We start from the raw sequence: 18106 nt of genomic DNA, 5'->3' as shown, positions 1-18106 counted from the left end.
ATGCCCCTCCTTCCATACATAAATACAGACAAGCACACTGCCCCACCCTGATACATTCCTACCAAAATTACCAGTTGAGATATTAATGAGTGTAAGAGCATATTTGTTTTAACAAACATGAACATTTTCAACATTGCAGCTATAAAAAAATAAGACATCAACAACTTTGACAAATAAAAAGTTTCCTTATACACATTCTGAAGTAATCATTAATTCCTAGGTTACAGAGTTTTAGTTCAGGTGAAAGTTTAACTCAACATTAACTAAGTTTTTATTTTATTTATTGAGCATTAAAGTGTTCCTCCTATTTATCATTTTTGCAAAGTGGTCAATCACTTGTGACTCAGCTTAGAAAGTTCTTCCTTTTCAACTGATAAAATAGCAAGATGATGGAGCCTGTCTTGTCCCATTGTGCACCTCAGCCAAGTGTGGAGCCTTCTCAACACACTGAATGACCTTTCACAACTACAGCTGTTGACTGGGATTGTGAGGGAGATCTGGATGACCTGCGTTAGTGTGGGGAACATGATGTTATCAAGCAACTTGAAAACACACTGCATATCCTTGATGACAAGGCTTTCTTTTTTAACCAGGAAAAGCTCAAACCATTTTGAATTAAATGAACGTTTTTTTACTCCAAATTTGTCCTGGGGATAGTGGGACAACTTCACTTGTTTAGGACCATCATGCTTTCCCCCTAAGTCACTAATGTCCCCTTCTTGTTTGTGGATGCTGGTTGTTGCTCCCTCATCACATTCATGGTCCTGTCTCTCCTGTCTCTTGCCCGTCAGTCTCTCCTCCTCCTCCCTTTCCTACTCCAGCACCTTCATTCTCATTCTCTACAGCAAACATTTAAAAACATAAATCCATAATTATGTAAATATCTATCATATTGCTTATAACGTCCCTAATGTAACTGCTTAGCTTAAATCACTAATTCATCACGGGACCTTACCTCCCTCTCATCTTGTTTTACTGCTTCCTTGTCTCTGCTTCGTGGGAGGAATTTCCTGATATCAATCTACAAACCAATGCAGTCATTTTCAGTTAGTAGCCTATAAATCATGTGGTTTCACTGGGAAAGTAATAAAATTGACGGGTAAGAAACGTTACCAGAACTAAAAATGCGTCGCGGCCGCACAGTGTCCCATCCAACTCAGTTGAGAGCAGCGCGTTAATTTACCTGCAGTTCATGCAGTGACGTGCTGACGTGGGGGCGCTATTACATCCTCAATTTGGAGTAGAAATGTACGTCTCCTCCAGATGGAATTATTTTAATTGATGGATTAAAAAAATTATTACTGTTGCAAATATTCATGAGATTTATACTGGGGCACGTGCCCCAGTAAATGGGGTCTGGCGACGCCGATGGAGGAGAATCCTGCTTCACAGCAGCAGGTTGAGCCAAACATCCTCTAAATGTGCAGGATCATCTTTGAGCACCATTTCACTTTTCTTTCACCAGTTCACCGCAGTTCTTCCAGCAGTCCACACTTTCTCTGCTCTCTTTTTCTCATCATCTTCTCCTTCTTTCCCATCGCCCGGCTTAAAGTAGCAGCAGCAGCAACCCAGACTGACAGCAGCTCATTGGATCATTTGGATCACGGGTAACATGGTCCCTGACGCTTTGGAGGGCTTTACTGTATTAACAGGAGAAGTGCCACAAGTGACGTTTAGACACCATAGTCGGAAAAGATGCGGAAATTTATAAATGGGGTCTGGATTAGCCAGCAGGGGGCTCCAGATCCAGACTGAGGTCCACTAATCTGTGACCTGTGCACTAGAGACTGACATTTTTTCGGGATTCCCGTGGGATGGGAGTCAGTATTAGTAACTATCACGGGATTGGGACGGTACAGGATTAAACATTAACGGGAGCAGACGGGAGCGGGAGCAAACCAATAGTAACTTCCGCTCTGAGTTTTTCACCCGCGCTCAAAAACAACAAGAATGGGAGTGAAGCAGGAGCGGGAGTCATTCTGAATGGGAGCGGGATGGGAGTGGGAGTAATTTCACCAGGAGTGGGACGGGACAGGATTTAGATTTCTACTCTGGCCCGGGATCGGGACACCATTTTTTTCTGTGGGAGTGGGACGAGACAGGAGTGAAAATCCACTCCCATGTCAGTCTCTACTGTGTACTATAACATTAACAAGCATGTACTTGAAATTCAGTCTTGATGTAAAATTTTGGAATATCTAATTACCATAAGAATGTAATAAATACATGTATATTATATGTACATCATCAATTTAGCAGTTTTGGCACATTGGAATTATTATGCTCCATTAAGTGACTGATTAGTATAATATGTTACATGATTTAGAGACTTCATAATGACTATGCAATGAGATGTGCCCATTTTTACCATAAATTACAGTAATCTACTGATGCTATGAAACAGCCAGTTTGTGTCAAAGTGATGAATTTATCTTTAAGTCTACAGTCCCTCTGAAAATCAGAACATCATCACTGCTGTAGCGTCCGTATCATTTACATTGCGACCGATCTAAATAGGGAGTACCAATATGGCGGCCGGTGGCTTCATTTCAGCCCAGTTCTACCAACAGGCAATCAGCAATCCAGTGAATAAATAGAGATAATTGGTTTTAACCTGATGCTGCGTCTGCAGAACCCTTCGTTAAAAGACATAGAAAAGATTAGCGGTTATTTTAACTGTCGGTTAAATCACCAACAGAAACAAATGAACGAGCGTTTAATGTTTGAAGGCTGCAGAGCTGTGGCTCAGTCTGCTATCTGCCCTAAAGCTGGTGGCCAAACATCAGGATCTGTTAACGCTCTGAAATCTTTCAATGTCAAAATATCAAACCAGATTTAGCGTTTGGGGCGGTTTGGTTTGCTTCTGCCTTGGGCTGGCTCTGATCACAGATCCACATTTATTTATTAAAGCTACAGGTTTCATATTCACACGTGAAACATCTGAATATTCATCCGAGCCTTTTTATCTCACTGAACCTTCTATCATCAGATTTTCATGGTTTGACTCTAATTGGATCAAACCTTCACAGGTTGTTATTTCTTGGTCGTTTGGAGTTAAATGGATTATTTAAACTCTCTAATCTGATTAACACTGATCATATAATCTATCCTTTCATCTAAGGGAAGACATTTTCTCTGTGCCATTGAAAGAAGTTTGGTTCTGTGTTACATGAGGTTGATGGTTTCTAGGTTCCTCGGCTCTGGATTAAACCTTCTACACCAAACCAAGCTTCTGCTGCCCTGGCGTCCTCTTCCATAACATCTTCATCCCCGCTTTCCTCCTCTAAATAAAAAATGTATGATGGAGGAGACTCATCCACGACCTCCGACACTAAACTCTCCTCCTCTTGCATGTTTCCTCTGTCCATAGCATTCCTTCACAGTGTCGTTTCTAAGTCACCAATTTAGTGCTACTTGGTCCCAACGGACTTTCCCATTGGGAACCTACTAGCACTAAGTTGCTAACTGGTTAGCTAGATGCTTCCAACAAACCGGCCACAAACAAACTTGCTTGCAAACCTTCTGCCACAACAATCCCGCCCCCTTGATAAACGACCAATCACATTCACTTTATTCACTCGTGTAAAGTCGTGCACCACTGGGAGAATTCGGAAATGCAACGGTTGAAACATCCATTTCCTTAAGACTTAAAAAACCTGAGATGAAGAACCTTTAAAACGGGTCTAAAAACAGCAGCTCTGGAGCAAACTGTTTGTTCCATTAATGAAGAGAGCTTGGAGAACCGGCGCCGCTTAGCTATCCATCAGTTTACCAATTAGATTCTAACATCTTTAACCTGAAGGGTTACATTTTCTTTTTAGCTTCCTTGGTTTTCCTGTAAATCTCTGACTGGATCCACAGGAATAAACCAGAACAACCAAATCTTTGCATTTATTATGGCTCTGCTCAGTTATAATCATCCAGATGTCAGACATGGAGAACTTATGTTTGGTCTGTGTACGGAAAGCCATTAATGACAAATATTCTGGATGAATGGCAGCTAGGTTGGTTCTGTTTTAGCAGACCTGTGGACGGATCTGATCATGAAAACTTTTTCAAACCTAAGAAGCTGAAACTCAGAACTCTGCCGGTGGTTCTGGTTTTTTCAGTCCAATCACAACCGGAGACCATATAAGGAGCATTCGGACTTCTTTAATTAAAGCAGCGGAACAGTAAAAATGTCTGTCAGTTCATGTTGTGGACAGTCTCTACACTCAGAACCAGAAATAAATCTGCAGCTTTGGTTCTCGGTGCCTCATATGAACCCAAACAGATGCATCCCTGGAAAAGCTGCTTTGATCCATAGCAGCTGGTTCTGGTTTCTGTTGAAGAACATCTGCTGAGATCGGACCTCGGTTCACTCCATATCCTCCATCTCCACGTCACCCTGGGATCCAGACCCCGCCTCCTTCTTCTTCTTCTTCTTTGGAGCAGCTGATGACGATGATGATGTAGAGGAGGTCTGCTTCTTCTGTGGTGCTGATACCACTGTGGGAGAAACATTTCAGCCTCACGTTAAACTGAAGGATGTTCTTCAATGTTGTCCAGAAACAAGGAGACAGCAGGTTCTACTGGACAGGCTGGTCTGTGGGTCAGACCAGGATCAGAGGGTCTACCTTCCATGGAGGACTTCTCCAGCTGCGTATAATGCAGCTGCCTGAGCAGCTTCCTCCTCTTCTTCCCTGAAAGGGTGATGTTGGCTCTGGGACTGGACCTGAGGGACACAGAGACCAGGAGACAGAGGGACATGAGAGGAGGACAGGGTAGAGGGAGACAAGAGAGAGGAGGACAGGGTAGAGGGAGACAGGGGAGAGGGAGACAGGAGAGGAGTACAGGAGAGAGGGAGACAGGAGAGGAGGACAGGAGAGAGGGAGACAGGAGAGGAGGACAGGAGAGAGCAAGACAGGAGAGAGGGAGACAGGTGAGGAGGACAGGAGAGAGGGAGACAGGAGAGGAGGACAGGAGAGAGCAAGACAGGAGAGAGGGAGACAGGTGAGGAGGACAGGGGAGAGGGAGACAGGAGAGGAGTACAGGAGAGAGGGAGACAGGAGAGGAGGACAGGAGAGAGCCAGACAGGAGAGAGGGAGACAGGTGAGGAGGACAGGAGAGAGGGAGACAGGAGAGGAGGACAGGAGAGAGCAAGACAGGAGAGAGGGAGACAGGTGAGGAGGACAGGAGAGAGGGAGACAGGAGAGGAGGACAGGAGAGAGCAAGACAGGAGAGAGGGAGACAGGTGAGGAGGACAGGAGAGAGGGAGACAGGAGAGGAGGACAGGAGAGAGCAAGACAGGAGAGAGGGAGACAGGTGAGGAGGACAGGAGAGAGGGAGACAGGAGAGGAGGACAGGAGAGAGCAAGACAGGAGAGAGGGAGACAGGTGAGGAGGACAGGAGAGAGGGAGACAGGAGAGGAGGACAGGAGAGAGCAAGACAGGAGAGAGGGAGACAGGTGAGGAGGACAGGAGAGAGGGAGACAGGTGAAGAGGACAGGAGAGAGGGAGACAGGAGAGAGGGACAGGAGAGAGCAAGACAGGAGAGAGGGAGACAGGTGAGGAGGACAGGAGAGAGGGAGACAGGAGAGAGGGACAGGAGAGAGCAAGACAGGAGAGAGGGAGACAGGAGAGAGGGAGACAGGTGAGGAGGACAGGGGAGAGGGAGACAGGAGAGGAGGACAGGGAGAGGGAGACAAGAGAGAGGAGGACAGGAGAGAGCAAGACAGGAGAGAGGGAGACAGGTGAGGAGGACAGGGGAGAGGGAGACAGGAGAGGAGGACAGGAGAGAGGGAGACAGGAGAGGAGGACAGGAGAGAGCAAGACAGGAGAGAGGGAGACAGGAGAGGAGGACAGGGGAGAGGGAGACAGGAGAGGAGGACAGGAGAGAGGGAGACAGGAGAGGAGGACAGGGAGAGGGAGACAAGAGAGAGGAGGACAGGGAGAGGGAGACAAGAGAGAGGAGGACAGGGAGAGGGAGACAAGAGAGAGGACAGGGAGAGGGAGACAGGAGAGGAGGACAGGAGAGAGGGAGACAGGAGAGGAGGACAGGGAGAGGGAGACAAGAGAGAGGAGGACAGGGAGAGGGAGACAAGAGAGAGGAGGACAGGGAGAGGGAGACAAGAGAGAGGACAGGGAGAGGGAGACAGGAGAGAGGGAGACAGGAGAGGAGGACAGGAGAGAGGGAGACAGGAGAGGAGGACAGGAGAGAGCAAGACAGGAGAGAGGGAGACAAGAGAGAGGAGGACAGGGAGAGGGAGACAGGAGAGAGGAGGACAGGGAGAGGGAGACAAGAGAGAGGAGGACAGGGAGAGGGAGACAAGAGAGAGGAGGACAGGAGAGAGGGAGACAAGAGAGAGGAGGACAGGGAGAGGGAGACAAGAGAGAGGAGGACAGGAGAGAGGGAGACAAGAGAGAGGAGGACAGGGAGAGGGAGACAAGAGAGAGGAGGACAGGAGAGAGGGAGACAAGAGAGAGGAGGACAGGAGAGAGGGAGACAGGAGAGAGGAGGACAGGGAGAGGGAGACAAGAGAGAGGAGGACAGGAGAGAGGGAGACAAGAGAGAGGAGGACAGGGAGAGGGAGACAAGAGAGAGGAGGACAGGGAGAGGGAGACAGGAGAGGAGGACAGGAGAGAGGGAGACAAGAGAGAGGAGGACAGGGAGAGGGAGACAAGAGAGAGGAGGACAGGGAGAGGGAGACAAGAGAGAGGAGGACAGGGAGAGGGAGACAAGAGAGAGGAGGACAGGGAGAGAGAGACGGGAGAGGAGGACAGGAGAGAGGGAGACGGGAGAGGAGGACAGGAGAGAGGGAGACAGGAGAGGAGGACAGGAGAGAGGGAGACAAGAGAGAGGAGGACAGGAGAGAGGGAGACAGGAGAGGAGGACAGGAGAGAGGGAGACGGGAGAGGAGGACAGGAGAGAGGGAGACAAGAGAGAGGAGGACAGGAGAGAGGGAGACAAGAGAGAGGAGGACAGGAGAGAGGGAGACAGGGGAGGAGGACATGGAGAGGGAGACAGGAGAGAGGGAGACAGGAGAGGAGGACAGGAGAGAGCAAGACAGGAGAGAGGAGGACAAGGGAGAGGGAGACAGGAGAGGAGGACAGGAGAGAGGGAGACAGGAGAGGAGGACAAGAGAGAGGGAGACAAGAGAGAGGAGGACAGGAGAGAGGGAGACAAGAGAGAGGAGGACAGGAGAGAGGGAGACAGGAGAGGAGGACATGGAGAGGGAGACAGGAGAGAGGGAGACAGGAGAGGAGGACAGGAGAGAGCAAGACAGGAGAGAGGAGGACAGGGGAGAGGGAGACAGGAGAGGAGGACAGGAGAGAGGGAGACAGGAGAGGAGGACAAGAGAGAGGGAGACAGGAGAGGAGGACAGGAGAGAGCAAGACAGGAGAGAGGAGGACAGGAGAGAGGGAGACAGGAGAGGAGGACAAGAGAGAGGGAGACAGGAGAGGAGGACAGGAGAGAGGGAGACAGGAGAGGAGGACAGGAGAGAGCAAGACAGGAGAGAGGAGGACAGGAGAGAGGGAGACAGGAGAGGAGGACAAGAGAGAGGGAGACAGGAGAGGAGGACAGGAGAGAGCAAGACAGGAGAGAGGAGGACAGGAGAGAGGGAGACGGGAGAGGAGGACAGGAGAGAGGGAGACAGGAGAGGAGGACAGGAGAGAGGGAGACAAGAGAGAGGAGGACAGGGAGAGGGAGACAGGAGAGGAGGACAGAAGAGGAGGACAGGAGAGAGGAGGACAGGGGAGAGGGAGACAGGAGAGGAGGACAGAAGAGGAGGACAGGGGAGAGGGAGACAGGAGAGGAGGACAGAAGAGGAGGACAGGGGAGAGGGAGACAGGAGAGGAGGACAGGAGAGAGGGAGACAGGAGAGGAGGACAGGAGAGAGGGAGACAGGAGAGGAGGACAGGAGAGAGGGAGACAGGAGAGGAGGACAGGAGAGAGGAGGACAGGAGAGAGGGAGACAGGAGAGGAGGACAGGAGAGAGGGAGACAAGAGAGAGGAGGACAGGAGAGAGCAAGACAGGAGAGAGGGAGACAGGTGAGGAGGACAGGAGAGAGGAGGACAGGGGAGAGGGAGACAGGTGAGGAGGACAGGAGAGAGGAGGACAGGGGAGAGGGAGACAGGAGAGGAGGACAGAAGAGGAGGACAGGAGAGAGGAGGACAGGGGAGAGGGAGACAGGTGAGGAGGACAGGAGAGAGCAAGACAGGTGAGGAGGACAGGAGAGAGGGAGACAGGAGAGAGGGAGACAGGTGAGGAGGACAGGAGAGAGGGAGACGGGAGAGAGGAGGACAGGAGAGAGGGAGACAGGAGAGGAGGACAGGAGAGAGGGAGACAGGTGAGGAGGACAGGAGAGAGGGAGACAGGTGAGGAGGACAGGAGAGAGGGAGACAAGAGAGAGGAGGACAGGGAGAGGGAGACAAGAGAGAGGAGGACAGGAGAGAGGGAGACAGGAGAGGAGGACAGGAGAGAGGGAGACAAGAGAGAGGAGGACAGGGAGAGGGAGACAGGAGAGGAGGACAGGAGAGAGGGAGACAAGAGAGAGGAGGACAGGGAGAGGGAGACAAGAGAGAGGAGGACAGGGAGAGGGAGACAGGAGAGGAGGACAGGAGAGAGGGAGACAAGAGAGAGGAGGACAGGGAGAGGGAGACAGGAGAGAGGGAGACAGGAGAGGAGGACAGGAGAGAGGGAGACGGGAGAGGAGGACAGGAGAGAGGGAGACGGGAGAGGAGGACAGGAGAGAGGGAGACGGGAGAAGAGGACAGGAGAGAGGGAGACAAGAGAGAGGAGGACAGGAGAGAGGGAGACAAGAGAGAGGAGGACAGGGAGAGGGAGACAGGAGAGGAGGACAGGAGAGAGGGAGACAAGAGAGAGGAGGACAGGGAGAGGGAGACAAGAGAGAGGAGGACAGGGAGAGGGAGACAGGAGAGGAGGACAGGAGAGAGGGAGACAAGAGAGAGGAGGACAGGGAGAGGGAAACAAGAGAGAGGGAGACAAGAGAGAGGAGGACAGGGAGAGGGAGACAGGAGAGAGGGAGACAGGAGAGGAGGACAGGAGAGAGGGAGACGGGAGAGGAGGACAGGAGAGAGGGAGACAGGAGAGGAGGACAGGAGAGAGGGAGACAGGTGAGGAGGACAAGGGACAGGAGGACAGGTGAGAGGGAGACAGGAGAGAGGGAGACAGGAGAGGAGGACAGGAGAGAGGGAGACAGGAGAGGAGGACAGGAGAGAGGGAGACAGGTGAGGAGGACAAGGGACAGGAGGACAGGTGAGAGGGAGACAGGAGAGAGGGAGACAGGAGAGGAGGACAGGAGAGAGGGAGACAAGAGAGAGGAGGACAGGGAGAGGGAGACAAGAGAGAGGAGGACAGGGAGAGGGAGACAAGAGAGAGGAGGACAGGGAGAGGGAGACAGGAGAGAGGGAGACAGGAGAGGAGGAGAGGAGGACAGGAGAGAGGGAGACAGGAGAGGAGGACAGGAGAGAGGGAGACGGGAGAGGAGGACAGGAGAGAGCAAGACAGGAGAGAGGAGGACAGGGGAGAGAGGGAGACGGGAGAGGAGGACAGGAGAGAGGGAGACAGGTGAGGAGGACAGAAGAGGAGGACAGGAGAGAGGAGGACAGGGGAGAGGGAGACAGAAGAGGAGGACAGGAGAGAGGAGGACAGGGGAGAGGGAGACAGGAGAGGAGGACAGGAGAGAGGGAGACGGGAGAGGAGGACAGGAGAGAGGGAGACAGGAGAGGAGGACAGGAGAGAGGGAGACAGGAGAGGAGGACAGGAGAGAGGGAGACAGGTAAGAGGGAGACAGGAGAGGAGGACAAGGGACAGGAGGACAGGTGAGAGGGAGAAAGGAGAGAGGGAGACAGGAGAGGAGGACAGGAGAGAGGGAGACAGGAGAGGAGGACAGGAGAGAGGGAGACAGGAGAGGAGGACAGGAGAGAGGGAGACGGGAGAGGAGGACAGGAGAGAGGGAGACGGGAGAGGAGGACAGGAGAGAGGGAGACAGGTGAGGAGGACAAGGGACAGGAGGACAGGTGAGAGGGAGACAGGAGAGAGGGAGACAGGTAAGAGGGAGACAGGAGAGGAGGACAGGAGAGAGGGAGACAGGTGAGGAGGACAAGGGACAGGAGGACAGGTGAGAGGGAGATAGGAGAGGAGGACAGGAGAGAGGGAGACAGGAGAGGAGGACAGGAGAGAGGGAGACAGGAGAGAGGGAGACAGGAGAGGAGGACGGGAGAGAGGGAGACAAGAGAGAGGAGGACAGGGAGAGGGAGACAAGAGAGAGGAGGACAGGGAGAGGGAGAAAAGAGAGAGGAGGACAGGGAGAGGGAGACAAGAGAGAGGAGGACAGGGAGAGGGAGACAATAGAGAGGAGGACAGGAGAGAGGGAGACAAGAGAGAGGAGGACAGGGAGAGGGAGACAAGAGAGAGGAGGACAGGGAGAGGGAGACAATAGAGAGGAGGACATGGAGAGGGAGACAGGAGAGAGGGAGACAGGAGAGGAGGACAGGAGAGAGGGAGACGGGAGAGGAGGACAGGAGAGAGGGAGACAGGTGAGGAGGACAGAAGAGGAGGACAGGAGAGAGGAGGACAGAAGAGGAGGACAAGGGAGAGGGAGACAGGAGAGGAGGACAGAAGAGGAGGACAGGAGAGAGGAGGACAGGGGAGAGGGAGACAGGAGAGGAGGACAGGAGAGAGGGAGACAGGAGAGGAGGACAGAAGAGGAGGACAGGAGAGAGGAGGACAGGGGAGAGGGAGACTTGAGAGGAGGACAGGAGAGAGGGAGACAGGAGAGGAGGACAGAAGAGGAGGACAGGTGAGGAGGACAGGGGAGTGGGAGACAGGAGAGGAGGACAGAAGAGGAGGACAGGAGAGAGGGAGACAAGAGAGAGGAGGACAGGAGAGAGGGAGACAGGAGAGGAGGACAGAAGAGGAGGACAGGAGAGAGGAGGACAGGGGAGAGGGAGACAGGAGAGGAGGACAGGAGAGAGGGAGACGGGAGAGGAGGACAGGAGAGAGGGAGACAGGAGAGGAGGACAGAAGAGGAGGACAGGAGAGAGGAGGACAGGGGAGAGGGAGACTTGAGAGGAGGACAGGAGAGAGGGAGACAGGAGAGGAGGACAGAAGAGGAGGACAGGTGAGGAGGACAGGGGAGTGGGAGACAGGAGAGGAGGACAGAAGAGGAGGACAGGAGAGAGGAGGACAGGGGAGAGGGAGACAGGAGAGGAGGACAGAAGAGGAGGACAGGAGAGAGGGAGACGGGAGAGGAGGACAGGAGAGAGGGAGACAGGAGAGGAGGACAGGAGAGAGGGAGACGGGAGAGGAGGACAGGGAGAGGGAGACAGGAGAGAGGGAGACAGGAGAGGAGGACAGGAGAGAGGGAGACGGGAGAGGAGGACAGGAGAGAGGGAGACGGGAGAGGAGGACAGGAGAGAGGGAGACGGAGAGGAGGACAGGAGAGAGCAAGACAGGAGAGAGGGAGACAGGTGAGGAGGACAGAAGAGGAGGACAGGAGAGAGGAGGACAGGGGAGTGGGAGACAGGAGAGGAGGACAGAAGAGGAGGACAGGAGAGAGGAGGACAGGGGAGAGGGAGACAGGAGAGGAGGACAGAAGAGGAGGACAGGAGAGAGGGAGACGGGAGAGGAGGACAGGAGAGAGGGAGACAGGAGAGGAGCACAGGAGAGAGGGAGACAAGAGAGAGGAGGACAGGGAGAGGGAGACAGGAGAGAGGGAGACAGGAGAGGAGGACAGGAGAGAGGGAGACGGGAGAGGAGGACAGGAGAGAGGGAGACGGGAGAGGAGGACAGGAGAGAGGGAGACAGGGGAGGAGGACAGGAGAGAGGGAGACAGGTAAGAGGGAGACAGGAGAGAGGGAGACAGGTAAGAGGGAGACAGGAGGACAGGAGAGAGGGAGACAGGTAAGAGGGAGACAGGAGAGCAAGACAGGAGAGAGGGAGACAGGTGAGGAGGACAGGAGAGAGGGAGACAGGTAAGAGGGAGACAGGAGAGAGGGAGACAGGAGAGAGGGAGACAGGAGAGAGGGAGACAGGTAGGAGGGAGACAGGAGAGAGGAGGACAGGAGAGAGGGAGACGGGAGAGGAGGACAGGAGAGAGGGAGACAGGGGAGGAGGACAGGAGAGAGGGAGACAGGTAAGAGGGAGACAGGAGAGAGGGAGACAGGAGAGAGGGAGACAGGTAAGAGGGAGACAGGAGAGCAAGACAGGAGAGAGGGAGACAGGTGAGGAGGACAGGAGAGAGGGAGATAGGGGAGGAGGACAGGAGAGAGGAGGACAGGAGAGAGGGAGACGGGAGAGGAGGACAGGAGAGAGGGAGACAGGAGAGAGGGAGACAGGAGAGCAAGACAGGAGAGAGGGAGACAGGTGAGGAGGACAGGAGAGAGGGAGACGGGAGAGGAGGACAGGAGAGAGGGAGACAGGAGAGGAGGACAGGAGAGAGGGAGACAGGAGAGGAGGACAGGAGAGAGGGAGACAGGTAAGAGGGAGACAGGAGAGAGGGAGACAGGAGAGGAGGACAGGAGAGAGGGAGACAGGTGAGGAGGACAAGGGACAGGAGGACAGGTGAGAGGGAGACAGGAGAGAGGGAGACAGGTGAGGAGGACAGGAGAGAGGGAGACAGGTAAGAGGGAGACAGGAGAGAGGGAGACAGGAGAGGAGGACAGGAGAGAGGGAGACAAGTGAGGAGGACAAGGGACAGGAGGACAGGTGAGAGGGAGACAGGAGAGAGGGAGACAGGTAAGAGGGAGACAGGAGAGGAGGACAGGAGAGAGGGAGACAGGAGAGGAGGACAGGAGAGAGGGAGACAGGTAAGAGGGAGACAGGAGAGAGGGAGACAGGAGAGGAGGACAGGAGAGAGGGAGACAGGTGAGGAGGACAAGGGACAGGAGGACAGGTGAGAGGGAGACAGGAGAGAGGGAGACAGGTAAGAGGGAGACAGGAGAGGAGGACAGGAGAGAGGGAGACAGGTGAGGAGGACAGAAGAGGAGGACAGGAGAGAGGAGGACAGGAGAGAGGGAGACGGGAGAGGAGGACAGGAGAGAGGGAGACAGGAGAGGAGGACAGGAGAGAGGGAGACAGGAGAGGAGGACAGGAGAGAGGGAGACAGGTAAGAGGGAGACAGGAGAGAGGGAGACAGGAGAGGAGGACAGGAGAGAGGGAGACAGGTGAGGAGGACAAGGGACAGGAGAGAGGGAGACAGGTAAGAGGGAGACAGGAGAGGAGGACAGGAGAGAGCAAGACAGGAGAGAGGGAGACAGGTGAGGAGGACAGAAGAGGAGGACAGGAGAGAGGAGGACAGGGGAGAGGGAGACAGGAGAGGAGGACAGGAGAGATGGAGACGGGAGAGGAGGACAGGAGAGAGGGAGACGGGAGAGGAGGACAGGAGAGAGGGAGACGGGAGAGGAGGACAGGAGAGAGGGAGACAGGGGAGGAGGACAGGAGAGAGGGAGACAGGTAAGAGGGAGACAGGAGAGAGGGAGACAGGAGAGAGGGAGACAGGTAAGAGGGAGACAGGAGAGGAGGACAGGAGAGAGGGAGACGGGAGAGGAGGACAGGAGAGAGGGAGACAGGAGAGGAGGACAGGAGAGAGGGAGACAGGGGAGGAGGACAGGAGAGAGGGAGACAGGGGGAGGAGGACAGGAGAGAGGGAGACAGGAGAGGAGGAAAGGAGAGAGGGAGACAGGGGAGGAGGACAGGAGAGAGGGAGACAGGGGAGGAGGACAGGAGAGAGGGAGACAGGTAAGAGGGAGACAGGAGAGGAGGACAAGGGACAGGAGGACAGGTGAGAGGGAGACAGGAGAGGAGGACAGGAGAGAGGGAGACAGGAAAGGAGGACAGGAGAGAGGGAGACAAGAGAGAGGAGGACAGGGAGAGGGAGACAATAGAGAGGAGGACAGGGAGAGGGAGACAGGAGAGAGGGAGACGGGAGAGGAGGACAGGAGAGAGGAAGACGGGAGAGGAGGACAGGAGAGAGGGAGACAGGTGAGGAGGACAGAAGAGGAGGACATGAGAGAGGAGGACAGGGGAGAGGGAGACAGGAGAGGAGGACAGAAGAGGAGGACAGGGGAGAGGGAGACAGGAGAGGAGGACAGAAGAGGAGGACAGGAGAGAGGAGGACAGGGGAGAGGGAGACAGGAGAGGAGGACAGGAGAGAGCAAGACAGGAGAGGAGGACAGGAGAGAGGGAGACAAGAGAGAGGAGGACAGGAGAGAGGGAGACAGGAGAGGAGGACAGAAGAGGAGGACAGGAGAGAGGAGGACAGGGGAGAGGGAGACTTGAGAGGAGGACAGGAGAGAGGGAGACAGGAGAGGAGGACAGGAGAGAGGGAGACGGAGAGGAGGACAGGAGAGAGCAAGACAGGAGAGAGGGAGACAGGTGAGGAGGACAGAAGAGGAGGACAGGAGAGAGGAGGACAGGGGAGTGGGAGACAGGAGAGGAGGACAGAAGAGGAGGACAGGAGAGAGGAGGACAGGGGAGAGGGAGACAGGAGAGGAGGACAGAAGAGGAGGACAGGAGAGAGGGAGACGGGAGAGGAGGACAGGAGAGAGGGAGACAGGAGAGGAGGACAGGAGAGAGGGAGACGGGAGAGGAGGACAGGGAGAGGGAGACAGGAGAGAGGGAGACAGGAGAGGAGGACAGGAGAGAGGGAGACGGGAGAGGAGGACAGGAGAGAGGGAGACGGAGAGGAGGACAGGAGAGAGCAAGACAGGAGAGAGGGAGACAGGTGAGGAGGACAGAAGAGGAGGACAGGAGAGAGGAGGACAGGGGAGTGGGAGACAGGAGAGGAGGACAGAAGAGGAGGACAGGAGAGAGGAGGACAGGGGAGAGGGAGACAGGAGAGGAGGACAGAAGAGGAGGACAGGAGAGAGGGAGACGGGAGAGGAGGACAGGAGAGAGGGAGACAGGAGAGGAGCACAGGAGAGAGGGAGACAAGAGAGAGGAGGACAGGGAGAGGGAGACAGGAGAGAGGGAGACAGGAGAGGAGGACAGGAGAGAGGGAGACGGGAGAGGAGGACAGGAGAGAGGGAGACGGGAGAGGAGGACAGGAGAGAGGGAGACAGGGGAGGAGGACAGGAGAGAGGGAGACAGGTAAGAGGGAGACAGGAGAGAGGGAGACAGGAGAGAGGGAGACAGGTAAGAGGGAGACAGGAGAGAGGAGGACAGGAGAGAGCAAGACAGGTGAGGAGGACAGGAGAGAGGGAGACAGGTAAGAGGGAGACAGGAGAGCAAGACAGGAGAGAGGGAGACAGGTGAGGAGGACAGGAGAGAGGGAGACAGGTAAGAGGGAGACAGGAGAGAGGGAGACAGGTAAGAGGGAGACAGGAGAGAGGAGGACAGGAGAGAGGGAGACGGGAGAGGAGGACAGGAGAGAGGGAGACAGGGGAGGAGGACAGGAGAGAGGGAGACAGGTAAGAGGGAGACAGGAGAGAGGGAGACAGGAGAGAGGGAGACAGGTAAGAGGGAGACAGGAGAGCAAGACAGGAGAGAGGGAGACAGGTGAGGAGGACAGGAGAGAGGGAGACAGGGGAGGAGGACAGGAGAGAGGAGGACAGGAGAGAGGGAGACGGGAGAGGAGGACAGGAGAGAGGGAGACAGGAGAGAGGGAGACAGGAGAGGAGGACAGGAGAGAGGGAGACAGGAGAGGAGGACAGGAGAGAGGGAGACAGGAGAGGAGGACAGGAGAGAGGGAGACAGGTAAGAGGGAGACAGGAGAGAGGGAGACAGGTGAGGAGGACAAGGGACAGGAGGACAGGTGAGAGGGAGACAGGAGAGAGGGAGACAGGTGAGGAGGACAGGAGAGAGGGAGACAGGAGAGGAGGACAGGAGAGAGGGAGACAGGTAAGAGGGAGACAGGAGAGAGGGAGACAGGAGAGGAGGACAGGAGAGAGGGAGACAGGTGAGGAGGACAAGGGACAGGAGGACAGGTGAGAGGGAGACAGGAGAGAGGGAGACAGGTAAGAGGGAGACAGGAGAGGAGGACAGGAGAGAGGGAGACAGGAGAGGAGGACAGGAGAGAGGGAGACAGGTAAGAGGGAGACAGGAGAGAGGGAGACAGGAGAGGAGGACAGGAGAGAGGGAGACAGGTGAGGAGGACAAGGGACAGGAGGACAGGTGAGAGGGAGACAGGAGAGAGGGAGACAGGTAAGAGGGAGACAGGAGAGGAGGACAGGAGAGAGGGAGACAGGTGAGGAGGACAGAAGAGGAGGACAGGAGAGAGGAGGACAGGAGAGAGGGAGACGGGAGAGGAGGACAGGAGAGAGGGAGACAGGAGAGGAGGACAGGAGAGAGGGAGACAGGAGAGGAGGACAGGAGAGAGGGAGACAGGTAAGAGGGAGACAGGAGAGAGGGAGACAGGAGAGGAGGACAGGAGAGAGGGAGACAGGTGAGGAGGACAAGGGACAGGAGAGAGGGAGACAGGTAAGAGGGAGACAGGAGAGGAGGACAGGAGAGAGCAAGACAGGAGAGAGGGAGACAGGTGAGGAGGACAGAAGAGGAGGACAGGAGAGAGGAGGACAGGGGAGAGGGAGACAGGAGAGGAGGACAGGAGAGAGGGAGACGGGAGAGGAGGACAGGAGAGAGGGAGACGGGAGAGGAGGACAGGAGAGAGGGAGACGGGAGAGGAGGACAGGAGAGAGGGAGACAGGGGAGGAGGACAGGAGAGAGGGAGACAGGTAAGAGGGAGACAGGAGAGAGGGAGACAGGAGAGAGGGAGACAGGAGAGGAGGACAGGAGAGAGGGAGACGGGAGAGGAGGACAGGAGAGAGGGAGACAGGAGAGGAGGACAGGAGAGAGGGAGACAGGGGAGGAGGACAGGAGAGAGGGAGACAGGGGAGGAGGACAGGAGAGAGGGAGACAGGAGAGGAGGACAGGAGAGAGGGAGACAGGGGAGGAGGACAGGAGAGAGGGAGACAGGGGAGGAGGACAGGAGAGAGGGAGACAGGTAAGAGGGAGACAGGAGAGAGGGAGACAGGAGAGAGGGAGACAGGTAAGAGGGAGACAGGAGAGGAGGACAGGGGACAGGTGAGACGCCTGCAGCTCTGACCGTCTCTTCTTCAGGTGGTGGGTGGTGATGAGGCCCTGGTCGACCACGGCTCCAACGATCTGATTCTGCTTCTTCTTCTGTCGACCCAAAACTCTGCGCCGCTTGAAGAGCTTCTTTCCGAGCTCCTGGAGGAAAACCGGGACAGGTCAAAGGTCAGGGGGTGGCGGACTGACAGTAAACCAGGAAGTGACCAAAGATTTATTACTGAGGCGGATCTTTGCTGATCAAAACCCACACAACCAATCAGCATGTAACAGGCTCATGGTGTTGCCATAGCAACGTTTCTGCAGTTTTCTTTGAGGTTTATTACATTTTATAAATTAAATAATGTTCAAAGATGCGGAGCAGTGTCTCTAGTGTCATAGATCTAGCACAGAACCCGTCCAGAACCGCTGTGTAACATCAAAGCAGCTGTTACTCTTTTAGAAAAGTTTATATTTGATGACGTCAGAGGTTCTGTTGGTCCATCAGAACCAACAGAACAAGCTCTGCTTGTTTGTAAATCCCACCATCAGAACCAGAACGTTCTGGATCTTTTAGGTGAAGCTTTCAGCTCTGATCCGAACAACACCCGACACCTTCGGAACCATCTGTTTGGGCTTTCTTACCGTTTTCGGTCTGTTTATCTTCCCCCCTGGAGCCATGATGCTGTTCCTTTCCCACGTGGGCCGGAAGCTGCTGATCTCCTCCGCCTTCTTCTTCTGCTGTTGAAGCGCCTGTCGGCGCAGCATCGCCCTCATGTGGCCACAGCGGGACCTTCAACTTTCTCTCTGGGATCAACCACTGATCTCTATGTTCTGGAATGCTGATAGGCATTAAGAACTGCCGCCATCTTGGTACTCCCCACTCTCACAGAGTCGCGCCATAAAAATGCATGTACTATAATGTAATCACCATAACAATGTAATAAATATATATTACATGTACATAATCAATTTAGCACTATAGGCACATCTGTATTATTTTGCTCCATTAACACACCCATTTTTTGTGATTGATTTGTATAATATGTTATATTACTTGATTTATAGAGTTTATAATGAATTTGCCTATTTTTG

The 18106-nt window shown here is 54.5% G+C and overlaps 1 protein-coding gene across 1 annotated transcript; it reads right to left on the bottom strand.

The window, feature by feature from the left end:
- Nucleotides 1-4132: 4132 nt before the first annotated feature.
- cunh11orf98 (chromosome unknown C11orf98 homolog) lies at nucleotides 4133-17809 on the bottom strand. The gene is made up of 4 exons (XM_038296191.1): nucleotides 17657-17809; nucleotides 17049-17173; nucleotides 4617-4714; nucleotides 4133-4488 (listed from the first exon to the last, which is right to left on the bottom strand). Exons 1-4 carry the CDS (start codon nucleotides 17786-17788, stop codon nucleotides 4358-4360), a joined length of 486 nt encoding a protein of 161 aa, XP_038152119.1. The 5' UTR covers nucleotides 17789-17809; the 3' UTR covers nucleotides 4133-4357.
- Between the last annotated feature and the right edge of the window lie 297 nt (nucleotides 17810-18106).

The sequence above is a fragment of the Cyprinodon tularosa genome, unplaced genomic scaffold (genome assembly GCF_016077235.1).
Source record: "Cyprinodon tularosa strain WSP-4 unplaced genomic scaffold, ASM1607723v1 ctg369, whole genome shotgun sequence".
NCBI classification, from domain to species: Eukaryota; Metazoa; Chordata; class Actinopteri; order Cyprinodontiformes; family Cyprinodontidae; genus Cyprinodon; species Cyprinodon tularosa.
Note: the sequence above shows the minus strand (reverse complement) of the source record. Positions and strands in the feature narration are given on the sequence as shown.